Genomic DNA, 27,130 nt, shown 5'->3' with positions numbered 1-27,130 from the left:
TCAGCACATCTTAAAAAAACTGATAAAACTGATAAAAACTTCCACACAAACGCATAATTGATAACATTCCGCTCTTCTCGTAAACCGTTGTTTTTGATAGATCGAGTGTTATTAGACTTGATCGAATATCATAATTATATAATATAACCGCTATCATATAATAACGGTAAATGATAAAGGAATTGTATGTTCGTTCAAGAAATAATATTTGTTACGAATTGGTCACATGACAAAACCTATCTTAACAGAAAACTGGTGAAAATTGTATAATTGAAATCCTAGGGTCTACGATATTCATGTTAAAATATATGTCCAGTCTTCAGGAAAACGCCTCTCAGGTTAAAATGTTAAATTAAAAAGGTCTCAACTTATTTTGTTTTCACTCTCATCATCGTAATTAAAAGATATTAATGATTGTTTTGCAGCAACTATTTATCATCATACCTATAACTAGGTAATAGCAATACCGACCGATTTTCAAGAATTCCGCCATTGCTGTGGGAGTTATCGTTCTTTGGACATGACTTTGTATTATATAATATTAATGAATCACAGTTTATAACCCGAGTTACCTCCCGTCGACTGAATATAACTCGTTTTTGTCAGGACACGGTTCGCATTCCCCATGACTCTAACCTTTTATTTGCCTATACAATAGCTGTGCATTTGGTTTGGTATTGTATTATACTGGGTGCCATCATATTTGGACATTAGGTATTCCATTCAAATATATTGGTGATAATCAATGATCACGTGGTTCAAATTAGAAAAAAAAATAAATATGATAAGATAAAAACTTATAACGTTCCCTAGTTTTCGGCTCGGGGGACCATATTAAGATTAACGGGTCTACCAGGTACAACATGGGCTTACGAACTCCTATAATTAACGTAATATACGTAAGTACGCAAATTGAAACACGTGATAATGTGAAAACGTCGTAAAACGCAAAATGGGATTTAGCAACAAAGAAATTCCATCAATACGCTAATTCAGAAGAACATATGTATAGATGCTTTTGTACAAGTGTCATTAAAATCTATAAAATGAACTCCTTATACAAAATAACCTAATGACCTTGGACTCTTTTCCGAAAAGCTTCCATATATATAGCCAAATTTTAAAGATTCAAATTCGATGTTAGGTAGACTGAAGATGATAGGATCGATGTTCGTTGGTATGAAGTCGGACGTGTCCGGTGTTGGTTGGTATGACGTCGGACGTGTCCGGTGTTGGTCGGTATAAAGTCGGACGAGTCCGGTGTTGGTTGGTATAAAGTCGGACGGGTCCTGTGTTGGTCGGTATGAAGTCGGACGGGTCCGGTGTTGGTCGGTATGAAGTCGGACGGGTCCGGTGTTGGTCGGTATGAAGTCGGGCGGGTCCGGTGTTGGTCGGTATCAAGTCGGACATGTCCGGTGTTGGTCGGTATGAAGTCGGACGGGTCCGGTGTTGGTAGGTATGAAGTCGGACGGGTCCGGTGTTGGTCGGTATAAAGTCTGACGGGTTCGGTGTTGGTCGGTATAAAGTCGGACGGGTCCGGTGTTGGTCGGTATAAAGTCTGACGGGTCCGGTGTTGGTCGGTATGAAGTTGGACGGGTCCGGTGTTGGTTGGTATGAAGTCGGACATGTCCGGTGTTGGTCGGTATGAAGTCGGACGGGCCCGGTGTTGGTCGGTATGAAGTTGGACGGGTCCGGTGTTGGTTGGTATGAAGTCGGACGGGTCCGGTGTTGGTTGGTATGACGTCGGATGTGTCCGGTGTTGGTCGGTATGAAGTCGGACGGGTCCGGTGTTGGTCGGTATGAAGTTGGACGGGTCCGGTGTTGGTCGGTATGAAGTCGGACGGGTCCGGTGTTGGTCGGTATGAAGTTGGACGGGTCCGGTGTTTTTTGGTATGAAGTCGGACGGGTCCGGTGTTGGTCGGTATGAAGTTGGACGGGTCCGGTGTTGGTTGGTATGACGTCGGACGGGTCCGGTGTTGGTCGGTATGAAGTCGGACATGTCCGGTGTTGGTTGGTATGAAGTCGGACGGGTCCGGTGTTTGTTGGTATGACGTCCAACGGGTCAGGTGTTTGTTGGTATGACGTCGGATGGGTCCGGTGTTGGTCGGTACGGGTCGTTGTTTGTCGGTATGACCTCGGACATGTCTGATGTTTGTAGGTATGAAATCGGGCGGGTCCGGTGTTGGTTGGTTTGACGTCGGACGGGTCCGGTGTTGGTTGGTATAAAGTCGGACGGGTCCAGTGTTGGTCGGTATGAAGTTGGACGGGTCCGGTGTTAGTTGGTATGAAGTCGGACGGGTCCGGTGTTGGACGGTATGAAGTCGGACGGGTCCGGTGTTGGTTGGTATGACGTCTGACGGGTCCGGTGTTGGTCGGTATGAAGTTGGACGGGTCCGGTGTTGGTCGGTATGACGTCGGACGGGTCCGGTGTTGATCGGTATGAAGTCGGACGGGTCCGGTGTTGGTCGGTATGAAGTCGGACGGGTCCGGTGTTGGTCGGTATGTAGTCGGACATGTCCGGTGTTGGTCGGTATAAAGTCTGACGGGTTCGGTGTTGGTCGGTATAAAGTCTGACGGGTTCGGTGTTGGTCGGTATAAAGTCGGGCGGGTCCGGTGTTGGTTGGTATGACGTCGGACATGTCTGGTGTTGGTCGGTATGAAGTCGGGCGGGTCCGGTGTTGGTTGGTATGACGTCGGACATGTCCGGTGTTGGTCGGTATGAAGTCGGACGGGTCCGGTGTTGGTTGGTATGAAGTCGGGCGGGTTCGGCGTACACCGGGGCTTGGGATATGGGTGAAAGGTTAGCCTGCCTCGGTGAACTTGGGAGCGCCCATCAATAATATCCAAAGGATATTGTCAGTCAAGCGCCTTTTACATGCCTGAAACAAACAATACAATTACTATGAACTTAGAATTATAGAAGATCTAATCGTAAAGCTGAAATTATGTTGATTTTTAATTCTAAAAAAAACCCCAAAAAAAAACAAAAACAAAACAAATGTGTTTAGAGACCGAGCTACTTGCATCTTTGTATGTTTTAAGAATATTAAACTAAAAAAAAAAAAAGGAAAAACAAAACAAATGTATTTGTACTTGCATGTTTTAAATATCATTTTTCAAAGGATATCAATTTATTAATAAAGAAGGAAATAATGAAAGTAAGAAACGGGGAAAATTAAATGAAAACAAAAAATGTGTTTGGATACGAAGCTACTTGCATCTTTGCATTTTTTAAAATAGGTATTATTTTTCAAATGATATCCAGATATGTATGATTTTCGAATCAGATTGAAAAATCAAATCTGCGCGACCTGTTTGAGTGGGGAATCTAGGTCCTATATATCAGCTGAGTGTGTGTAGAAGTTATAAAGAAATGTAGAACTCTATTAATCATACTGCAAAATAAATTGTATACATGTACATATACTGTATATTTTGCACTGGTACAAATGTACCTCCGGGGACCCCAGTATCCATCAGAATTGGTGTCCGGGGACCGATTCTGTTTTACGTAGCACATCACGTGCGAAAAAAAAATGGAGGAATTGATGGAGAACAAGCTATCAACATGGAGAAGATTGGAAATTGTTTCAACATGTCAAAAGGTTTGTATCATTTATCAAAGCCCGGGAAGATAAAGTAAATCGTATTGGCTGGGTTTGATATTAAATAGAAGAAAAATATGTCCTCCAGAGAATTCTACTTCTATTTCATTTCCACCGACTAATCTCCACATTTCATCTTGTGTTTGGTACTGGAAATATTTACACTGTCCGGATTTAATTTACGATGGCAATGAAATTTGGGAAATATGACAAGACGATGTCATATTTCTATAAAATATGGAGGAAAACTGGAAATAATTTGACATGGACATCTACATCTCGTGTCCAAGGTCTCGTATTGGGACAGGCGAGTTAATTTCCGTTTGTAGTGACTGGCTGTGTTAGGCCAAGCGAGTTGGTGTCCGTATAGAGAGTGCCAACTGCGTTAGGCCAAACTAGTTAGTGTCCGTTTATATAATTACTGGCTGTGTTAGGCCAAACTAGTTAGTGTCCGTTTATATAATTACTGGCTGTGTTAGGCCAAACTAGTTAATGTCCGTTTATATAATTACTGGCTGTGTTAGGCCAAACTAGTCAGTTGGTATCCCTTTATAGTGACCGGCAATATTAGGCCAAACAATTTAAAGTTGGTGTCTGACCATAGTGACTGTGTAAGGCCAAACGAATTAGGCTAAGCGAGTTAATGTCCGTGACTATCTGTGCTAGTTGAAGCGATCTGGTGTCTGTTTCTAGTAGCTGTAGTGAACATTGTTGTCACTGGTTGGGTTATGCTCAACTCTCATCAGGTGAAAACTTTCTAGTGCCTTTGTCACATGTCAAGGTCAGGAATGATATGTACTGGCAGAAGTTTAAACAGTCAAGGTCAGTGTACAGGAGTATCATAGTCAGAGGTCAAGGTCAGGAATGATATATACACAAGCAAAAGTTTAAACAGTCAAGGGAATGTCAAGGTCAACACACAGGAGTATCATAATCAGAGGTCAAAGTCAGAAATAATATATATACTGGCAGAAGTTTAAACAGCCAAGGGAAAGTCAAGGTCAATGTACAGGAGTATCGTAGTCAGAGGTCAAGGTCAGGAAATATATATCAGAGTATCATAATCAGGGGTATAGTTCAACAACATGTAATCAATATTGGCAGAAGTTGAAGGTCAAGGTAAGCATGTACAGGTACATTGTAAATGTAACCTTATATCCCAACTCCTGCTCACTTGTAACATCTCCACATCTTTCTTATGTTTAAGATTTATTGTTGCTATTAATGTAAACAGGTTCCCTACTAAAGTAAGTCACATAGTTACACTTTGGAATGATTTAGTAATAAATCACATTTTATTTTACCCACTATCCACGATCTGACCATCACATCTATAGAGCTGATAGATCTAGTCAGATAATATTGGGCATAACCAGCAAAAAATGTACTCAAAATTGATAGTAACATTGTCAAAGGGTAAGTGAGCTTATGCCATTATGTGTAGTTGTCTTTCCATCCGTTAGCCATCTGGCGTCAACTTGTTCCATTTAACAACTTCTTCTCAATAGCCATGGGCACAGAAATCAGACCTGATGTTGGTCCTGTGGTATGCTGAGATGAGGAGCTAACAAGTTTGTTCAAATGAATAACATTGACCTACATTCAAGGTCACAGGGGTCAAATAGGCTAAAATCTTAAAACAACTTCTTCTCAATATCAAGCAGATCCAGAGACCTAATATTTGGCCTGTAGCATGCTGGGGTTAACGGCAACCAAGTCTGTTCAAATGAATGACCTTGGCCAACATTCAAGATCACAGGGATCAATTAGGCTAAAAAGTTTTGAACAACTTCTTCTCAATAACCAAAATGCCAGGGAGTTGATATTTTGCCTTTAGCATACCTTGGTGAGGGCTATCAAGTTTGTTCAATTGAATGACCTTGACCTACATTCAAGGTCACAGGGATCAAATAGGCTAAAATCTTTTAAAAAAAATTCTCAATAACCAAGAGGCGCAGGGAGTTGATATTTGCCTGTAGCATGCTGGGATGAAGGGCTATGAAGTTTGTTCGAATAAATGACCTTGATGTACATTCAAGGTCACAGAGGTCAAATATACAACTTCTTTTCAATAGCAAAGAGACAGGGAGTTAAAACTGGGCCTTTTAATAAAATATCAAAGGTTCATCTAAACCATTTTTACTTCCAAAATTAGGTAGTATTCCTCACTGATGGTGTTTTCCCCTTTGAATAAAAACAAATTCCCCATCAAGAAAAAATCCCACAAATGGTGAAAATTCTCCAGGGGAAATCTAAATTTTGATGAAATATGTAAGAATTAGCAAAGAATAGCTGTAAAATGTTAAAATTTGAAGAATAATTCCAGACACTGCGGCCCTTCATTTCCCCTAAATTTCATAATGGATAGTATTCCCCAAATCCTAGATTAACCCCTGAGCAGGCTCGGATGAGGGTTACCAAGTTTGTTTAATGAATTACGCTGACTATAGTCTGTGGGAAGAAACCTAGCAATAGATAATGTCATGTAGGCACTAAACCAAACTAAGGCTGACAGAAACCCGACTATAGGCAGAGTCATGGAGGTAATAAACCTGTAATTACTGAATAGGTGCTTTACCAAAATTATGAATTGTAAATTTCATGTCTGTGGGATCTCGTGTTTCCCAATCTTATTGGAGAAGGAGTAAACTTTACTTTGGTTTATTTAGGAAATTTCTTTTAGTATTATTTGTTTAATTTCTATTGAAAATAATACTTCGTTAGATCAATATAGGATTTCAATTTGATGGTATGCACAAATCAGCCCTTTGTGACCCCCCCGGGACTGATGGGCAGGGCCCAAAAAAGGTCAAATTGACTGATATATTTTGGAATTCTGGTGACCCTTTAGGTCCATGGGCCTCATGTTTTCGTTACCAAAGCTGTTTGCTTCATTGTAATCAAACTCGGTGTTAAAAATTTTTTTTTCTTCAAAATTTATGTTGATCATTAAAACAAATAACATTAAAAAGGCAATAAACAAGGGAGTTATTATGTTGTTACAGAATTCACAGAAGGTTCTGTTAGCAGTAAACAACTCAGCTTTGAATTTTTGATTTCTACTTGTGTGGGGTTGACTTTCTGTTGAGGAAGTAAAGATTTTGTTTTATTTCTTCTCCTCCTGACACAATAAAGGTTTGACTCCAACATTAGTTTGTTATTGCGACTTCCTGTTGTAAACTTGGCTGTCTGGATTTTCACACAGAAGCATTGTTAACTTAGGATGTTTTAACTTAGCTTGTTGTATAGTTATCTTATATTCGTGTTAAGATTCATTTGAAATAGAAGTTGTTAGGTAATACATATATTAACTGTAAGTGTTTGTTATATTTAATCTCAAGAAATAACAAACAAGCTACATGTACAAGAAACATTCACAAGAATTTAAAATCTTAAGCAGACAATAATCCAACTAAATTTCAACTGCTTATTTTTCATTCTTCCTTACTTTTCCTGCTACATGTGAAAAACAAACCATAGTAGAGTTTGATCATGTTATTCAAGGTTAAAGTAATCAACAAGCTTTATTTGTGATTTTTATTGGGTTATTATCGATTTTCTAAGCATGAATGAAATCTGATCCCTTCGTTTAATTATTTTCATTAAAGGAGACTAGAAGCTATTCCTTAATGATTCAAGTTTAACGAAACATTTACTTTTTTTATAAAAAAGTTTTGTTGAAGCAATGTATTAGACAGTCTGTTTCTAATTCAAGTTTTTGCATGATTGAGAAATCAGCTTTGAATTATATTTCAGAATTGATGCCCATGATGAGACACTGGAGTTGTTTATCATATACAATGTGTATGGTGACTGATTACGGCCATCTCGTGTTGACATTTTGGCACGAATGTTGTGTTGATACTTTGGCATGTTGATGCAGTGAAATGTCATTTTGGCATGTTGGTGCGGTAAAATATCTCTTTGGCATGTTTGCGCTAGTGTGGACCCATCGGCAAAAATGCCAACCGGATGACGACTATGACTATCCGAAAAGTAACCAGATAAACGTCTAAATCATAACAATACTGTACTGTACAAGTTGGTAAATCAAATGCTGCTTCAGGTTATAAGATGCAATGAACACCACACACAAAGTACTGTTATCGCTAGCAATCGATTTCATTTAGTTTTGTGCTGTATTTTTCAGAAAACTAAAAATCATAATTAAAAGTTACAGAAATGCGTCAACAAGCATAACAAATGTACTGGGGTAATATAGCCTTCAGGTTGTTTTAATGCGCATCCTACTTACACAGACAATACATATCTCGCTCACTCATATGCTTGGACAGATAGTGTAACCAAGATTTGAAACAAGCACTTGTTTTCGATTGCAGAAGCAAACTTGGTCAGATAATAAAAAGATTACAGTGTTGTCATAATACATAATATGCTCTTGTCTGCTTCAATGTTCTTAAAAAACGAAACCAGAAAGTGTTTGTAATTTAAGAGTACATTTGTTCACTTATATTTATGAAGATGAGACATGGATACAGAAATTTGAAAAGGAGAGAGGGGCCTTTGCCATATAGAACAATAGCGGTGGTTATCATACAGATAGTTTAAATTCCAACCGGATAACACTGTCAGGAGTTTCCAACCGAAATGTGAACAAGGAATCTGGTTATCTGTTCTAGAACTAAGTCATACTTTGGTGTGTTGGTACCTTGTCACGGTTTAAACAAGACAACATTTCATCTCTTAAACTTCTCGCACTTTGCTTTGGTTTAAACAAGACAACATTTCATCTCTTAAACTTCACTTTGGCATGGCAAAGTAATATTTAAGAGATAAAATGTTGCCAACACACCTACAAGAGATGGCCATAATCAACCATTATCAATGTGTTTTTAAAGTTGCAGGAAGTTGCATTTCCCCCAAATTTCAGTCTTTTTCTTGATTAATTTTCTCCCTGTTTTTAACTGTCTTTGAAACTTGATAGACTTAATTATCATGATATGTAGATAATTGTTGATTTTTACACAAAATTCCTAGGTTATAAATTGATGAAAAAGTGTCAAACCCTCACTTCTTAACCCAAATATTCTTGAACTTAACTTTCTGATAGAATTACATCAATTCTCACACTAAATTATTTTACTGTGGCTGAGACAGCAAGCTATGCTTTGTCAACACTTTTGTTATGATTAATTTGTCTTGCTGACTCTTGGTCACGACTTTTTGACTGCTCCATCACATATGCACCATTTGAGTGTCATCCTGAAGGCAGATCTCATTCCCTGCAGTATTTGACTGGAGTATCAATGAAATGTCACAAGCTGAACTTCAATGTCTCCCCCCCCACCCATCCCCACCCCAAACGCTCATAAATGAAATGTCGCAAGCTGAACTTCAGTCTCTTCCTCCCCCGCCAATCCCCTCAAATAATTATTACACTTTTGTTTGAAGAATTGCCTTCTTGCTATTTACAAAATTACCTGAATTTATGGAAATAATAATTCAAAAATTGCCAAGATGAAATTTATAAATCAAATACCATATGTATATTTTCTTCCGAAAATGTGATGGGCTAGCCCTTTTCTGACTGTGCAGTATTTCTGATTGATGTACCTGGATGTTGATTTCAAGTCTATTAAACACTGCTAAGGTTACTCTAATTTGTATTTCAATATCTTAAAGTGCAACTTCTGTTTAAAGTTGAGAGTCAGCAGAACAACCATTTGTCATTAGGTTAGACTGGAGTGTTTCAGAGTCCGTAGGGAATCGGTGCTGGGTTAGAGAATGTGCCTAAAGAATAGACACTGTTCGTTTGCTGCCCTCTAACATTAGTATATATTGGTTCCCAGATTGAAGCTGGCTATAATGTCCCAATGTTAGGGAACAAACTGCTAGTTTGTTTGGTTCGTGATATATGGTCAGGATTCTGTAGACTTTGATATTAAAACCTGAAGTCTACTTTGATGGCAGACCTATTTCAGTTATGTTTAATGAGTCTCTTGGCAAACCATTCCAACTGTATTAAAGCATATTTATAAAACAAAGGATGTAGGAAAGTCCCTTGATGGGTACAACCCAATCTAATACAATGTATAGTTGTCTGTATTCAGTGTGGGCTATTGTCAGGTTTTAATATCTACCTTAAAATTTCATCAAAATCCCTTTGCTGACTAAATGGTTCCTCAAACAAATGGATTTTAGAAAACACAATTCATCAAAAATTGCCTGTTCTTAATGAAATGTACTCTATAGAATGTACAATAGAGAATGTGACTATAAACAGTTAAAAAATATACAGCAACAGTGTGACTATGTATATACAGTGACATTTTAACTATATACAGTGACAGTGTGACTATATACAGTGACAGTGACTATATACATTGATGGTGTGACTATATACAGTGACAGTGTGACTATATACAGTGACAATGTGAGTATATACAGTGACAATGTGAGTATATACAGTGACAGTGTGAGTATATACAGTGATAGTGTGACTATATACCGTGACAGTGTGACTATATACAGTGACAGTGTGACTATATACAGTGACAGTGTGACTATATACAGTGACAGTGTGACTATATACAGTGACAATGCGAGTATATACAGTGACAGTGTGAGTATATACAGTGACAGTGTGAGTATATACAGTGACAATGTGAGTATATACAGTGACAGTGTGACTATATACAGTGACAGTGTGACTATATACAGTGACAATGTGAGTATATACAGTGACTGACTATATACAGTGACAGTGTGACTATATACAGTGACTGACTATATACAGTGACAGTGTGACTATATACAGTGACAGTGTGACTATATACAGTGACAGTGTGACTATATACAGTGACAGTGACTATATACAGTGACAGTGTGAGTATATACAGTGACAGTGTGACTATATACAGTGACAGTGTGAGTATATACAGTGACAGTGTGACTATATACAGTGACAGTGTGACTATATACAGTGACAGTGTGACTATATACAGTGACAGTGTGAGTATATAGTGACAGTGTGACTATATACAGTGACAGTGTGACTATATACAGTGACGGTGTGTGACTATATACAGTGACAGTGTGACTATATACAGTGACAGTGTGGGTATATACAGTGACAGTGTGACTATATACAGTGACAGTGTGACTATATACAGTGATTGTGACTATATACAGTGACTGAGTATATACAGTGACAGTGTGAGTATATACAGTGACAGTGTGACTATATACAGTGACAGTGTGACTATATACAGTGACAGTGTGGGTATATACAGTGACAGTGTGACTATATACAGTGACAGTGTGACTATATACAGTGACAGTGTGACTATATACAGTGACAGTGTGACTATATACAGTGACAGTGTGACTATATACAGTGACAGTGTGACTATATACAGTGACAGTGTGACTATATAGTGACAGTGTGACTATATACAGTGACAGTGTGACTATATACAGTGACAGTGTGACTATATACAGTGACAGTGTGACTATATACAGTGACAGTGTGACTATATACAGTGACAGTGTGACTATATACAGTGACAGTGTGACTATACAGTGACAGTGTGACTATATACAGTGACAGTGTGAGTATATACAGTGACAGTGTGACTATATACAGTGACAGTGTGAGTATATACAGTGACAGTGTGACTATACAGTGACAGTGTGAGTATATACAGTGACAGTGTGACTATATACAGTGACAGTGTGACTATATACAGTGACAGTGTGAGTATATACAGTGACAGTGTGAGTATATACAGTGACAGTGTGAGTATATACAGTGACAGTGTGAGTATATACAGTGACAGTGTGACTATATACAGTGACAGTGTGAGTATATACAGTGACAGTGTGACTATATACAGTGACAGTGTGACTATATACAGTGACAGTGTGACTATATACAGTGACAGTGTGACTATATACAGTGACAGTGTGACTATATACAGTGACAGTGACTATATACAGTGACAGTGTGACTATATACAGTGACAGTGTGACTATATACAGTGACAGTGTGACTATATACAGTGACAGTGTGAGTATATACAGTGACAGTGTGACTATATACAGTGACAGTGTGACTATATACAGTGACAGTGTGACTATATACAGTGACAGTGTGGGTATAAACAGTGACAGTGTGACTGTACAGTGACAGTGTGAGTATATACAGTGACAGTGTGACTATATACAGTGACAGTGTGACTATATACAGTGACAGTGTGACTATATACAGTGACAGTGTGACTATATACAGTGACAGTGTGAGTATATACAGTGACAGTGTGACTATGTACAGTGACAGTGTGACTATATACAGTAACAGTGTGAGTATATACAGTGACAGTGTGAGTATATACAGTGACAGTGTGACTATATACAGTGACAGTGTGAGTAAATACAGTAACAGTGTGACTATATACAGTGACAGTGTGACTATATACAGTGACAGTGTGACTATATACAGTGACTGTGACTATATACATTGACTGTGACTATATACAGTGACAGTGTGACTATATACAGTGACAGTGTGACTTATAATATACAGTGACAGTGTGACTATATACAGTAACAGTGTGACTATACAGTGACAGTGTGACTATATACAGTGACAGTGTGACTATATACAGTGACAGTGTGACTATATACAGTGACAGTGTGACTATATACAGTGACAGTGTGAGTAAATACAGTAACAGTGTGACTATATACAGTGACAGTGTGACTATATACAGTGACAGTGTGACTATGTACAGTGACAGTGTGAGTATATACAGTGACAGTGTGAGTATATACAGTGACAGTGTGACTATGTACAGTGACAGTGAGTAAATACAGTGACAGTGTGACTATATACAGTAACAGTGTGACTATATACAGTGACAGTGTGACTATGTACAGTGACAGTGTGACTATACAGTAACAGTGTGAATATATACAGTGACAGTGTGAGTATATACAGTGACAGTGTGACTATATACAGTGACAGTGTGAGTAAATACAGTAACAGTGTGACTATATACAGTGACAGTGTGACTATATACAGTGACAGTGTGACTATATACAGTGACAGTGTGACTATATACAGTGACAGTGTGACTATATACAGTGACAGTGAGTAAATACCGTAACAGTGTGAGTATATACAGTAACAGTGTGAGTATATACAGTGACAGTGTGAGTATATACAGTGACAGTGTGACTATATACAGTGACAGTGTGACTATACAGTGACAGTGTGACTATATACAGTGACAGTGTGACTATATACAGTGACAGTGTGACTATATACAGTGACAGTGTGACTATATACAGTGACAGTGTGAGTATATACAGTGACAGTGTGACTATATACAGTGACAGTGTGACTATATACAGTGACAAGTTGACTATGTATATACAGTGACAGTGTGACTATATACAGTGACAGTGTGACTATATACAGTGACAAGTTGACTATGTATATACAGTGACAGTGTGACTATATACAGTGACAGTGTGATTATATACAATGAGTGTGACTATATACAGTGACTGAGTATATACAGTGACAGTGTGACTATATACAGTGACAGTGTGACTATATACAGTGACAGTGTGAGTATATACAGTGACAGTGTGACTATATACAGTGACAGTGTGACTATATACAGTGACAGTGTGACTATATACAGTGACAGTGTGACTTTATACAGTGACAGCGTGACTATATATTGTGACAGTGTGACTATATGCAGTGACAGTGTGACTATATATAGTGACAGTGTGACTATATACAGTGATAGTGTGACTATATACAGTGACAGTGTGACTATATACAGTGACAGTGTGACTATATACAGTGACAGTGTGACTATATACAGTGACAGTGTGACTATATACAGTGACAGTGTGACTATATACAGTGACAGTGTGACTATATACAGTGATAGTGTGACTATATACAGTGACAGTGTGACTTTGTACAGTGACTGCAACTAATATAATGTTGTATTGCATTTTGCTTAATTGGTATGAAGGAAGGTACTCTACCTTATAAAGGAATTGCATAGATGCTTATGTTATTACGACACTAACATTTTCTGATGAGTTCAATATTTCATTGTTTTTCTTGTAGGCTTTTTTGGTCAATAATGGTCCCAATCACAATTGAATTATTTGGTATTAAAGCTTAATTACTAAAATCTAGATTGCTCTGAAAATGTCTTTGGTAATTTTATACTGGCAATTTTATCGCAAAAAAACAAATAAAGGAAATATAAAAAACCATTAGATAGAACGTTTTATTGATCATGACCGTCCATTTTGGAAGTCCATAACCTTGTCGCCAACAAGTTTTCTCACTTCACTGTTGTTTCAGGAAAAACCTATCACAGAGTCATGGGAAGTAATTGGACTCGTAGATACAAATATCAGATAAATCGTTCATTTTTACAGCTACAAATATCTATATTGATTTAGTACAGTAACCAATGTTCTACAGAAAAAAGCTTTGTATGCTTAACAATCGAATGAAGTTGTACATAAAAATATATAGCATTACAATATCTTATAGTACATGTACATCTGACACAGAAATTGTGTAACTAATTATCACTAATAGTATGATGGCCATTAAAATGAAATTCAATTTTAAGTGTATAAAATAGATGTTATGAGCCATGCTTTAAAGCTGCCCAATCACTGATTGGTACGGTAGTTTCCAGGAAGTTAGCCAACAGTCTATCAAACCCAAAGTTTCAAATGTAATTTTGAAAACTGTAGATTGTAATTGTCAACTGCATTATAGTCCTATACTACATTTAACGGACATGGCTTGAAAGGGCACTTTACTCTGTAAATAAATAATGTTGGAGCCATTTTATACATTAAAAATGGCTGGCTCAGGAGTTTAGTAGAAAAATGATGGAAATTAACAGCGACTGTGTTAAAACATTGGAATTTAGATATACAATCAATGTGTGTATTATGTCCCAAGCATAATAAATCTGATCTCGAAAGATTCCCGAAAATAGTATTCTATCGATGTCCAGGAGTTGATCATAAATTACTCCTATGGAGATAAATGATTGATATAGCAGTGTAAATTCTAAATATTATAGTAAAATACTTACATTTGTACAGTGAATATCAGACAGTATGAACAAACTGTTGAATTGAGATAAGGAAAGTTATATCATGTTTTGACCGATTAAAAACAAATTTTGAGCTTTGAATCAGTAAAAGAGAGTTGGTTTTGACTGAGAAAAGTGAATAAGAGAGCGAGTTTTCGCTAATCAAATGAGGAGGGAGTTGTCACCAAGAAGATGAGAACAAACAAAAAGTGAGGTTTGATGAGTAAATGAGAGCATGACACTTAACTAAGAAAATGGAGAGTATGTTTGGAAAAACTTAGTCAGGCCTGAGTTATGACTGAGTAAATGAGGAGGGAGTTTTGACTGAGTAAATGAGTATAGTGAGTTTTGACTGAATAAATGATTATTGTGAAATTCGACTGAGGAAATGAGGAGTGAGTTTTTACCGATCAAATATTAATGAGTATAATGAGTTTTGACTGAATAAATGAGGAGTGGGTTTTGACACAGTAAATGGAGAATGAGTTATAAGATTGAGGAAATTTCCTATTTACTTACCTGAGAAAGGTTATAAAACTCCAGCCTGCAATTAACTACAGGTGTCAACCTTTTGGACCTATTTATTTATTTGTTAGCACAGAATGGTCTGACAGGTGGAGGGCTTACCTGTATTTTTAACGAGTTTTGTCTCCAGACTTGTTTGTACTCCTGTCTGCTACCTTTACTGGTTGACATACAAAATGTAGTAACATCAGTTCTAAATCATGATATGTATGTATGTTACATATCATTACTACAGGTCATCAGGTCATACAGGGCCACACAATAGACAGGAGAGTGGGGAGGTATCTCTTCCTGTGTGTTCAGGGATGGGGAGACAATTAATGGAGTAATCACTATTTATTATTCTATACTTTTGTTGTTATTCTGAATTATATGCTGTCGTGACATACGTTACAGTAATATTCTACTTTGGACATAAAGCTATTTATCATTTTGTCCAATTTTTGTTTAATTCCTTAACCTTTTGTTGAATATGTAGATGCTACGGTCATCTGAAATCATTTCAGATGTGGTGGTCATGCAGGTGGAAGAGATTTTTCTGGAATTGAAGATTGACAGAATTAGAGCTTACTGTTGAAATGGTTGTCTGTGGGAAAGCTTACCAGTACTAAAGGTAAGGGGACAATAATATCTAATGTTTATCTGGAATAATGCAGTGGTGTAATGAATAGTCAGAATGATATAAAAAGTAGGGTGATATAAAAAGTAGGATATTATATAAAGTGTAGGGGTGATATAAAGAGTAGGGTGATATAAAGCGTGTTAGGGTGCTATCCAAGAGTCCGGGTTGCTCTCACCGTCGGGTGCTCTCACCCGAGCCTGCCTTATGTCTCTCCCGTGTCGGGTTGCTCTACCGCTTAGGGTGCTTCTACCGCGTAGGGTGATCTAAACAGCGTATTGGGTGCATCTCCCGACGTCGGGTGCTTACCGCGTTCGGCTGTTCTCCTCCCGTACTCAGGGGTGCTCTCCCTCCCGGTCCGGGTGCGCTCCCCACCGTCGGGTGCTCTCCCGCGTCGGCTCTTCTCTCCCGTCACCGTGTGCTCTCCCGTCGGGTGCTTCTCCAGCGTCGGCTCTTACTCTCCCGTGTCGGGTGCTCTCCCGCGTGGGGTGCTCTCCCGCGTCGGCTGCATCTCCACGCGTCGGGTGCCTCTCCCGCGTCGGTGCTCTCCCGTGTCGGGTGCTCTCCCGTGTCGGGTGCTCTCCCGTGTCGGGTGCTCCCCGCGTCGGGTGCTCTCCCGCGTCGGCTCTTCTCTCCGTGTCGGGATGCTCTCACCGTGTCGGGTGCTCTCCCGCGTCGGGTGCTCTCCCGCGTCGGGTGCTCTCCCGTGTCGGGTGCTCTCCCGCGTCGGGTGCTCTCCCGCGTCGGGTGCTCTCCCGTGTCGGGTGCTCTCCCGCGTCGGGTGCTCTCCCGCGCCGGGTGCTCTACCGCGTCGGCTCTTCTCCTCCCGTGTCGGGATGCTCTCCCGCAGTCGGCTGCTCTCCCGTGTCGGGTGCTCTCCCGGGTCGGGTGATCTCCCGCGTAGGGTGCTCTCCCGCGTCGGGTGCTCTCAAAGTGTCGGGTGCTATCCCTCGTGCGGTGCTCTCCCGCGTCGGGTGCTCTCGTGTCTGGTCTCTCCCGCTCGGGTGCTCTCCCGTTCTGGTGCTCTCCGCGTCCGGTGCTCTCCCGCGTCGGGTGCTCTCCGTGGTCTGGTGCTCCCGCGCGGGTGCTCTCTCGCGTCGGGTGCTCTCCCGCGTCGGGTGCTCTCCCCGCGGTGCTCTCTCGCGGTGCTTCCGCGTGCTCTCCCGCGTCGGTGCTCTCCCGCGTCTGGTGCTCTCCCGCGCGGTGCTCTCCGCGTCGGTGCTCTCCCCGCGGGTGCTCTCGCCTCGGTGCTCATCCACCCGCGGTGCTTCCGCGTCGGGTGTCTACCGCGTCGGTGCTCTCCACGTGTCGGGTGCCTCCACGTGTGGTCTCTCCCCGTCCTAGGCTGCTCTCCCTCGTCTGGTCTCTCCCGTGTCGGCTGCTCTCCCGCGCGGCTGCTCTCCCCCGTCGGGTTCCCGGGTGCTCTCCCGCGCGGGTGCTCTCCCGCGTCGGGTGCTCTCCCGCCCGGTGCTCTCCCGCGTGCTCCTCCCGCTCGGGTCTCCCGGCCGGTTCTCTCCCGTGTCGGGGCTCTCCGTTTGTGTGCTCTCCCGCTGGGTGCTCTCCCGGTCGGTGCTCTCCGCGTCGGTGCTCTCCCGCGTCGGGTGCTCTCCCCCGCGGCTGCTCTCCCGCCGGGTGATCTCCCGCGCGGTGCTCTCCGGCGGGTGCTCTCCCGCGCGGGTGCCTTTCCCCCGCGCGTGTCTTTCCCCTTTGGTGCTCTCCCGCCTCCTTTCCCCCGGGGTGCTTCCCCGTCGGGGGCTTGTGTCGGCTCTCCCCCGCCGGGTTCTCTCCGGTCGGGGTCTCTCCCCCGTCGGGTCTCCCCGCCCGGGGGCTCTCCGCCGGTGCTTCCCGGTCGGGTGTTCCGGTGGGTGTCCCCGTGGGGTGCTTGGTCGGGTGTTCCCCCGTCGGGTGCCTCCCGGTCGGGGGCTCTCCCCGGTGGCTTCCCCCCCCGGCGGGTCTCTCCCCGTGGCTGCTTCCCCCGCTGGGGGTCTGGGGGGGAAAAGGGGGGGTTTTCTGGGGGTTCGGGGGTTGTTTTTCCCCCGGGTGGGGTTTTTTCCCGGTGGGTTTTTGGGTTGGTTTGGGGGGGTCTGGGGGGTGTTTTGGGGGGTTTGGGGGGTTTTGTGGTTCCAGCTGAGGGGGGTTTCCGGCCGGTGCTTTTCCGGGGGTGTTGGGTGGGGGTGTCTACCGTGTTTTGGGTTTCCCGGTCCTTTCTCTCCGGTCGGTCCCCCTTTCCCCCGCCGGGTGCTTGCGCGGTGCTCTCCCCCGGGGCTCCCCCGTGGTTCTCTCCCGCCGGTGCTCTCCCGGCGGGTGCTCTCCCCGTCGGCGCTCTCCCCCTGTCGGCTCTCTCCCGCCGGGGGCTCCCCGTCGGTGCTCCCCGCGCGGCTCTCTCCCGTTGGGCTCTCCCGCGGCTGCTTCCCGCGCGGGTGTCTCCTTTTGGGTGCCTCCCCCGGGTGCTTCCGCGTCGGGGGGGTTCCCCCCGTCGGGTGTCTCCCGGGGTGCTCTCCCCCGGGCGGTCTCTCCCGCGGGTGCCTCCCCCGCGGTGCTCTCCCGGCGGGTCTCTCCCCCGCGGGGGGCTCTCCGCTTCGGGGGGCTTCCCGGTCGGGGCCCCTCTCCCGCGGGGTGTTCCCCCCCCTCCCCCGGCGGGGTTTAGGGTGGGGTCTCCCGGTCGGCTCTCTCCCGCGCGGTGCTCTCCCGCGGGTCCTTTCCCGCGTCGGGTGCTTCGGTTTGGTGCCCTCCGTGTGGGCTTCCCCCCCCCCCCGGGGGCCCCCCCCGGGGGCCCCCGCGGGTGCTTCCCCCGGGCGGTGCTCCCCCCGGGCGGGTGTTCCCGGTGGTGCTCCCCGTTTTCGGTGCTCTCCCGCGCCCGGGTGCTCTCCCCGCGGGGGCCTTTGGGGGGCCTGCTTCCCGGGTGGGGCGGGTGCTCCCCGTGTCCCTGCTCTCCCGGCGGGTCTCTCCCTCGGCTGCTCCCCGGCCCCTCCTCCCTCGGGTGCTCTCCCCGTTCCCCGGGGTGCCCCCCTCCCCGGTCGGGTCTCTCCCGCGTCTGCTTCCCCCCTCGGGTGCTCTCCGTCGGGTCTCTCCTCCGTTCGGGTGCTCTCCCGGGTCGGTGCTCTCCCGCGTCGGTGCTCTCCCCGCGTCGGGTGCTCTCCCGTCTCGGTGCTCTCCCGCGTCTGGTGCTCTCCCCGTGTCGGTGCTCTCTCCGTGTCGGCTGCCCTCCTCTCCCGTCGGTGCTCTCCCGCGTGGTGCTCTCCCGCGTCTGGCCTATCTCTCCCGTGTCGGGTGCTCTCCCGTCTGGTGCTCTCCGCGTCGGTGCTCTCCCGTGTCGTGTGCTCTCCCGCTCGGGTGCTCTCCCGCGTCGGTGCTCTCCGTGTCGGCTGCCCTCCCCGTTCTGCTCTCCGCGTCGGGTGCTCTCCCGCGTCGGCTGCTCTCCCGCGTCGTGCTCTCTGCCCGCCGGGTGCTCTCCGCGTCGGTGCTCTCCCGCGTCGGGTGCTCTCCCGTGTCGGGTGCTCTCCGCGTCGGGTGTCTCTCCCGCGTTCGGCTGCTCTCCCTGTCGCCTGCTCTCCCGTGTCGGTCTGCTCTCCCGTCGCGGTGCTCCCGCGTCGGGTGCTCTCCCGGGGTGCTCTCCCGTGTCGGTGCTCTCCCGCGTCTGGTTGCTCTCCCGCTCGGTGCTCTCCCCGTGTCGGTGCTCTCCCGCGTCGGGTGCTCTCCCGTGTCGGGTGCTCTCCCGCGTCGGGTCTCTCCCGTGTCGGGTGCTCTCCGGTCGGGTGCTCTCCCGCGTCGGCTGCTCTCCCGCGCGGGTGCTCTCCCGCGTCGGTGCTCTCCCGCGTCGGCTGCTCTCCGCGTCGGCTGCTCTCTCGCGTCGGGTGCTCTCCCCGTCGGTGCTCTCCCGTCCGGCTGCTCTCCGTGTCGGTGCTCTCCCCGTCGGGTGCTCTCCAGTCGGGTCTCTCCGTCGGGTGCTCTCCGCGTCGGTTGCTCTCCGCGTTCGGGCTCTCCCGCGTCCCGGTGCTCCGTTCGGGTGCTCTCCGCGTCCGGTGCTCTCCGTGTTGCGTGCTCTCCCGCGTCCGGTGCTCTCCGCGTCGGGTGCTCTCCCGTGTCGGGTGCTCTCCCGCGTCGGGTGCTCTCCACGCGTCGGTGCTCTCCCGCGTCGGCTGCTCTCCCGGTACGGTGCTCCCGTGTCGGTGCTCCCACGCCGGGTGCTCTCCCCGTCGGTGCTCTGCCCGCTTCGCTGCTCCCGGTGTCGGGTGCTCTGCCAGCTCGTCCTGCCAGCGCGGACGTGCTCCCCTGTCGGGTGCTAGCTCTCCCTGTGTCGGCGCTTCCGTCGCTGCTCACCCGCGATGCTTCCGCTCGGTGTCTCGCGCGGTGCTCTCCCGTGTCGGCTCTCCCGTGTCGTGCTCTCACCCTCGGTACTCTCCGCTAGGGTCTCTCCGGTGGTGACTCCCGTCGTGAATCACCGTTGGTGCTCTCCAGTGTCGGTGCTATCCCCCGTCGGGTGCTACACAGGAGTCGTTGTATATCACTGTTAGGGTGCTTCCCGCGCGGGATGCTCCCGCTTCGGGTTCCATCTACCGAGTCGGGTGCTCTCAGTAGTCGGCTCTTATATTCCGCATCGGATGATATAGTTTAAATAGACCAAAGAATAATAAAAAATATATATAAATTCTTGAATTCTGAAATACAAAATAAGGTTAGTTGGAAGATAAGACCAGATTCTTAACCTGTCAGGACATGACTGTCTGTGACAGGATGACATAGCTGTTTGATGTAGATTTTATAGTGAAATAAGACACAAGAATTCAAATGTTGTATTCTAAGGAAGTAAAAACTACTTCTCTGTAATAGGAAACTATCCCCGTTCTGTTAACCGGTAAATGATGATTCTTTTGTTAGGACTGTCATAAATATTTAAATTAGTGGTTGACACTTTATCCCTGGTAGTTAAATGTAACTGTAAAAATGTACCACTGCACAAAGTATTATCAACAGAAATGATATGCAAATGTTCCAATGAAATTATATATAAACTACTAAAAACTTGTTTATTTCGGCCATTGGTCAGTTAGAAGGGAATTACCCATAATTTTGGCCATTGGTCAGTTAGAAGGGAATTACCCATATAACCTGGTATGTTGAGTCATTAATAGTCTGCCCAATCAGTAATGACTGGATATTTTTAAAATATTAATATTTTCATTGTCAGATTTAGTAAAGGAAGTAACTGTCAGTGGTAGTTACATTTGATACTGTAATATGATTAATTATTGACATGTAAAATCGTCATCTGATTTGTTTATTACAAAATAATCATGTTTAGTTCATTTACATATTTATTGAAATTCATCATAATTGTTAAAGTATCATTAAACACTTTTTATATTGTCCAAAAAATCATCGTTTTAAAAACATTAGTGGCAATGTTTACATTTAACTTTGGTTTTATGTTTCACATTATTTTATTGACGCCAAATTTATGTATGGAACCAATATGTAAATTAACGGGATTAACACTATAAATTTATTTCATGCCATGGATGATTCATACAATACATTGGTAATGATGTCCCCTGGAGTCCTGATAGGCTCTATCTCAACAAAAGAAACGAGACACATTTAAACAAAGAAATGATACCCTGGTATCAGGTATGGAAAATAGGCCGAGAATCATATTGGAATCAGAGTATTGCGCACCAATTTTACATGCTGGATTGAATGATTCACTGGATGTCCAATGTTGCAGTGAATAATTCAGATATGTCTTTATATTGCGACACTTGTCATTTATGGTTGATGGACACCGCGGGTTATGTAACTCCCTTGGACTGCAATCAAGTAATAAAAAAGGCATATTGTAATAGCCTGAAATAGCTTTATTGAAATGTAGATAAATAGCTAATCTGTATAGGGGATATTTAGAGGTGAAGCAATAAACAGAACTATCGATAGATTGTAATTGTATCCATCTAGATTGGATTAATCTACTACGGCAAATTTATTAAGTTGAATCACCGATAGTGTTCTGAGCTATCAGTAGTTTCAATCGTGATGGAACTACACTAAACTTACAATAATTTAATTATTAGAGGGACTAACCCATGCAGTACTGTCAATTACTGAATGATTATTCAGTCTCTGCCACAAATATGTGCGTTGTATGTGAATAGATTTTGGTATATTGTAACGAGTATTGTATTTAAGCCGAACAATTTGTTGACAATATCTTACAAATGACTGGAGTGCAGTGTATGGACATGGAAATGTTAATAAAGTGAAATAGGTTATGATCAAATCAACTGGTCACTGATAACAAGGCCCCCCTAATTGTTTATAAATGATTACAAGTTGATCAATTTTGTGAGTCAACCATAACAAGATATTCCTAATTGTAGTCAATTATTTCAAGTCAAGCCTGATGGTGAGTAATTACAAGGTATCTCTGACTGTGAGCCAATGATGATAATGCAACCCTAGTTCTGAGTCTTATGCCTAGAAGTTATATATATATATAATTAACCTTAATTTGAAAGTCAGTGATTACAAAGTATCCTTGATTGTAAGCCAGTGCAGGATTACAATGTGATATCTAATTTGTGAGTAAAAAAATAAAATGTAGATAAATAGCTAATCTGTATAGGGGATATTTAGAGGTGAAGCAATAAACAGAACTATCGATAGATTGTAATTGTATCCATCTAGATTGGATTAATCTACTACGGCAAATTTATTAAGTTGAATCACCGATAGTGTTCTGAGCTATCAGTAGTTTCAATCGTGATGGAACTACACTAAACTTACAATAATTTAATTATTAGAGGGACTAACCCATGCAGTACTGTCAATTACTGAATGATTATTCAGTCTCTGCCACAAATATGTGCGTTGTATGTGAATAGATTTTGGTATATTGTAACGAGTATTGTATTTAAGCCGAACAATTTGTTGACAATATCTTACAAATGACTGGAGTGCAGTGTATGGACATGGAAATGTTAATAAAGTGAAATAGGTTATGATCAAATCAACTGGTCACTGATAACAAGGCCCCCCTAATTGTTTATAAATGATTACAAGTTGATCAATTTTGTGAGTCAACCATAACAAGATATTCCTAATTGTAGTCAATTATTTCAAGTCAAGCCTGATGGTGAGTAATTACAAGGTATCTCTGACTGTGAGCCAATGATGATAATGCAACCCTAGTTCTGAGTCTTATGCCTAGAAGTTATATATATATATAATTAACCTTAATTTGAAAGTCAGTGATTACAAAGTATCCTTGATTGTAAGCCAGTGCAGGATTACAATGTGATATCTAATTTGTGAGTAAAAAAATAAAATTTGACCCTAATTGTGAATGGATGATTAAAAGGCAGCCATGATTGTTCGTCAATGATTAAACCCTAATTATGAGTCAAGAATACAAAAGCATCCCTTATTGCAAGTCAGTAGTTACCAGGTGACCCAAATTGTACCGTAAGTCAATGTTTACAAGATGATCCTTATGAGTCAATGATTACAGGGCACCCCTAATTGTGAGTCAATAATATTACAGAGCTATCCTTCCTGTGAGTCAATGATATTACAGAGCTATCCTTACTGCGAGTCAATGATATTACAGAGCTATCCTTACTGTGAGTCAATGATATTACAGAGCTATCCTTCCTGTGAGTCAATGATATTACAGAGCTATCCTTACTGCGAGTCAATGATATTACAGAGCTATCCTTACTGTGAGTCAGTGATATTACAGAGCTATCCTTACTGTGAGTCAATGATATTACAGAGCTATCCTTACTGTGAGTCAATGATATTACAGAGCTATCCTTCCTGTGAGTCAATGATATTACAGAGCTATCCTTACTGTGAGTCAATGATATTACAGAGCTATCCTTACTGTGAGTCAATGATATTACAGAGCTATCCTTCCTGTGAGTCAATGATATTACAGAGCTATCCTTACTGTGAGTCAATGATATTACAGAGCTATCCTTACTGTGAGTCAATGATATTGCAGAGCTATCCTTCCTGTGAGTCAATATTACAGAGCTATCCTTACTGTGAGTCAATGATATTACAGAGCTATCCTGTCTGTGAGTTAATGATATTACAGAGCTATCCCTAATTGTGAGTCAATGATATTACAGAGCTATCCTTACTGTGAGTCAATGATATTACAGAGCTATCCATACTGCGAGTCAATGATATTACAGAGCTATCCTTACTGCGAGTCAATGATATTACAGAGCTATCCTTCCTGCGAGTCAATGATATTACAGAGCTATCCTTCCTTTGAGTCAATGATATTACAGAGCTATCCTTCCTTTGAGTCAATGATATTACAGAGCTATCCTTACTGTGAGTCAATATTACAAAGCTATCCTTACTGTGAGTCAATATTACAGAGCTATCCTTACTGTGAGTCATAATATTACAGAGCTATCCTTACTGTGAGTCAATGATATGCAGAGCTATCCTTCCTTTGAGTCAATGATATTACAGAGCTATCCTTACTGTGAGTCAATATTACAGAGCTATCCTTACTGTGAGTCAATGATATTACAGAGCTATCCTTACTGTGAGTCAATGATATGCAGAGCTATCCTTCCTTTGAGTCAATGATATTACAGAGCTATCCTTCCTTTGAGTCAATGATATTACAGAGCTATCCTTACTGCGAGTCAATGATATTACAGAGCTATCCCTAATTGTGAGTCAATGATATTACAGAGCTATCCTTACTGTGAGTCAATATTACAGAGCTATCCTTACTGTGAGTCATAATATTACAGAGCTATCCTTACTGTGAGTCAATGATATGCAGAGCTATCCTTACTGTGAGTCAATGATATTACAGAGCTATCCTTACTGTGAGTCAATGATATTACAGAGCTATCCTTACTGTGAGTCAATGATATTACAGAGCTATCCTTCCTGTGAGTCAATGATATGCAGAGCTATCCTTACTGCGAGTCAATGATATTGCAGAGCTATCCTTACTGTGAGTCAATGATATTACAGAGCTATCCTTACTGTGAGTCAATGATATTACAGAGCTATCCTTCCTGTGAGTCAATGATATTACAGAGCTATCCTTACTGCGAGTCAATGATATTACAGAGCTATCCTTACTGCGAGTCAATGATATTACAGAGCTATCCTTACTGTGAGTCAATGATATTACAGAGCTATCCTTACTGTGAGTCAATGATATTACAGAGCTATCCTTCCTGTGAGTCAATGATATTACAGTGCTATTCTTCCTGTGAGTCAATGATATTACAGAGCTATCCTTACTGTGAGTCAATATTACAGAGCTATCCTTACTGCGAGTCAATGATATTACAGAGCTATCCTTACTGTGAGTCAATGATATTACAGAGCTATCCTTACTGCGAGTCAATGATATTACAGAGATATCCTTCCTGTGAGTCAATGATATTACAGAGCTATCCTTCCTGTGAGTCAATGATATTACAGAGCTATCCTTCCTGTGAGTCAATGATATTACAGAGATATCCTTCCTGCGAGTCAATGATATTACAGAGCTATCCTTACTGCGAGTCAATGATATTACAGAGATATCCTTACTGCGAGTCAATGATATTACAGAGCTATCCTTACTGTGAGTCAATGATATTACAGAGCTATCCTTCCTGTGAGTCAATGATATTGCAGAGCAACCCTAATTTTGAGTCCATGAGTACAGAATAATCCTCTTTGTGAGTCAGTGATTACAAGGCAACCCAAATTATTAATCAATGATTACAGGACAACCCTAATTGTGAGTTGATGATTAAATAGCCACTCGGCCATTGTGGAGCTGGACTATAAAAGTTGAACATACTTGTATTAGGCTAGCTTGAGATGTAATGTTGAGTCTCCGCATGCATGGTTATATGTTTTATTTGAATCACAAACTATCGATATATTGTTATAAAGAATGGTCTGTTTAATACAGTGCAACTTCCAAAAACTGAACCTTCTAAAGACCTAACACATCTGAATACCGAACAACTACTTAGGGACAGAACACAAGGATATTTCTATCTGCATGTTCGAACTGACCGAAGGTTTACTGTACCGAAGACTTTGTCATAGTTTTGGTAGCTGGTTTCCGTTATCCATGGAAGTTTACATGTGCTTTACACTACAAATTTTAGATTTATAGCGAGATAGTACATGAGAGTAACAAACTTGACCAATGTCACTGAGTATGAAAACAGAGACATTGTCTTTCTTACCTGGATCGGTGGCGGCCATGTTGGCGGTGGGTAACTATAGTTACCTACCACAGGTTCGGTACAGTGATGGTGACAACGCTTGTGGTAATGTGTGTGTAGTAGGTCTATCTATCACTGAGCTACCTCGGAGGAAATTACAGAATTATGTGAAGATAATCAAGTTATCTGTACTCTGATGGAATCTCGGTTGTTATGTAAGTAATAGTGTAACAGTAATTTAATCACTCTTAAAGTACAACTCTGACATTTTGATGTTGAAACAACTCATTCACAGGCAGGTCAGCATTTATGTTTCAGATTATATCTAATTAATGAAATTTGATTGGCTAAGATAAACACATGTGACATGATGATGTCGGGTACTAGGTTTTATATGTTGTATACCATAGACATGTCTTAGTCTTTGACTGATAAATCAACATGTATCCTCCGACGTCAAACTGATTATATCAACATGCATCCTCTGACGTCAAACTTACTTACTTGTTACCAGATCTATATAAATTATGTACTTCAGATACTTACATAACATCTATATTGGTAACAGGCAGAAGTAAAAAGCAAGCCATTGATACAGGTAAATATGAAAATCTATGGACATAGATGAATATTATTTCACAAAGAAGATATGTTTTGTTTATGTGGAGCACCCCCATCTGTTCCAACACAAGCATGTCCCTGATATTAACAGCCAGGTATAAATATACCAAGATTGATCACTTTAGGCTACTTCACTTAATTAATTAAGGCCCCACATTTTCCATCGAAGATGCAGGTGCTCTATATAGTAATCAGGTTGTCTGTCCTTCTGTCCATCAATCTGTCTGTACAGGCCGTCCATCTGTCATCTGTCTGTCAACTCTGTATACCCCAGCCAACAAACTAAAGGGTTATACTGGAATCAGCATGTGTATCTGTCTGTAGACACAATATTGTACTGCCTACTCCTCCCAGAATCATGCATGAAGGTCGGTGAGCTTATGCCATGGCACGGCATCCGTCATCTGTCAACATTTGCTTTAACTCTTTCCGTACTCACGACGA

General features: G+C 42.6%; 2 protein-coding genes across 2 annotated transcripts; both read right to left on the bottom strand.

The window, feature by feature from the left end:
- Positions 1–229: 229 nt before the first annotated feature.
- On the bottom strand, positions 230–26,163 carry LOC117321528 (extensin-like). The gene is made up of 2 exons (XM_033875963.1): positions 26,087–26,163; positions 230–2,879 (listed from the first exon to the last, which is right to left on the bottom strand). Exon 2 carries the CDS (start codon positions 2,637–2,639, stop codon positions 1,398–1,400), a length of 1,242 nt encoding a protein of 413 aa, XP_033731854.1. The 5' UTR covers positions 2,640–2,879; positions 26,087–26,163; the 3' UTR covers positions 230–1,397.
- Positions 16,272–26,105, bottom strand: LOC117342095 (collagen alpha-1(I) chain-like). The gene is made up of 3 exons (XM_033904092.1): positions 26,087–26,105; positions 17,148–20,132; positions 16,272–17,110 (listed from the first exon to the last, which is right to left on the bottom strand). The coding sequence occupies exons 1-3, from the start codon at positions 26,103–26,105 to the stop codon at positions 16,272–16,274; spliced, it is 3,843 nt and encodes a 1,280-aa protein (XP_033759983.1).
- Positions 26,164–27,130: the final 967 nt, after the last annotated feature.

This window comes from Pecten maximus, chromosome 2, assembly GCF_902652985.1.
Source record: "Pecten maximus chromosome 2, xPecMax1.1, whole genome shotgun sequence".
NCBI classification, from domain to species: Eukaryota; Metazoa; Mollusca; class Bivalvia; order Pectinida; family Pectinidae; genus Pecten; species Pecten maximus.
Note: the sequence above shows the minus strand (reverse complement) of the source record. Positions and strands in the feature narration are given on the sequence as shown.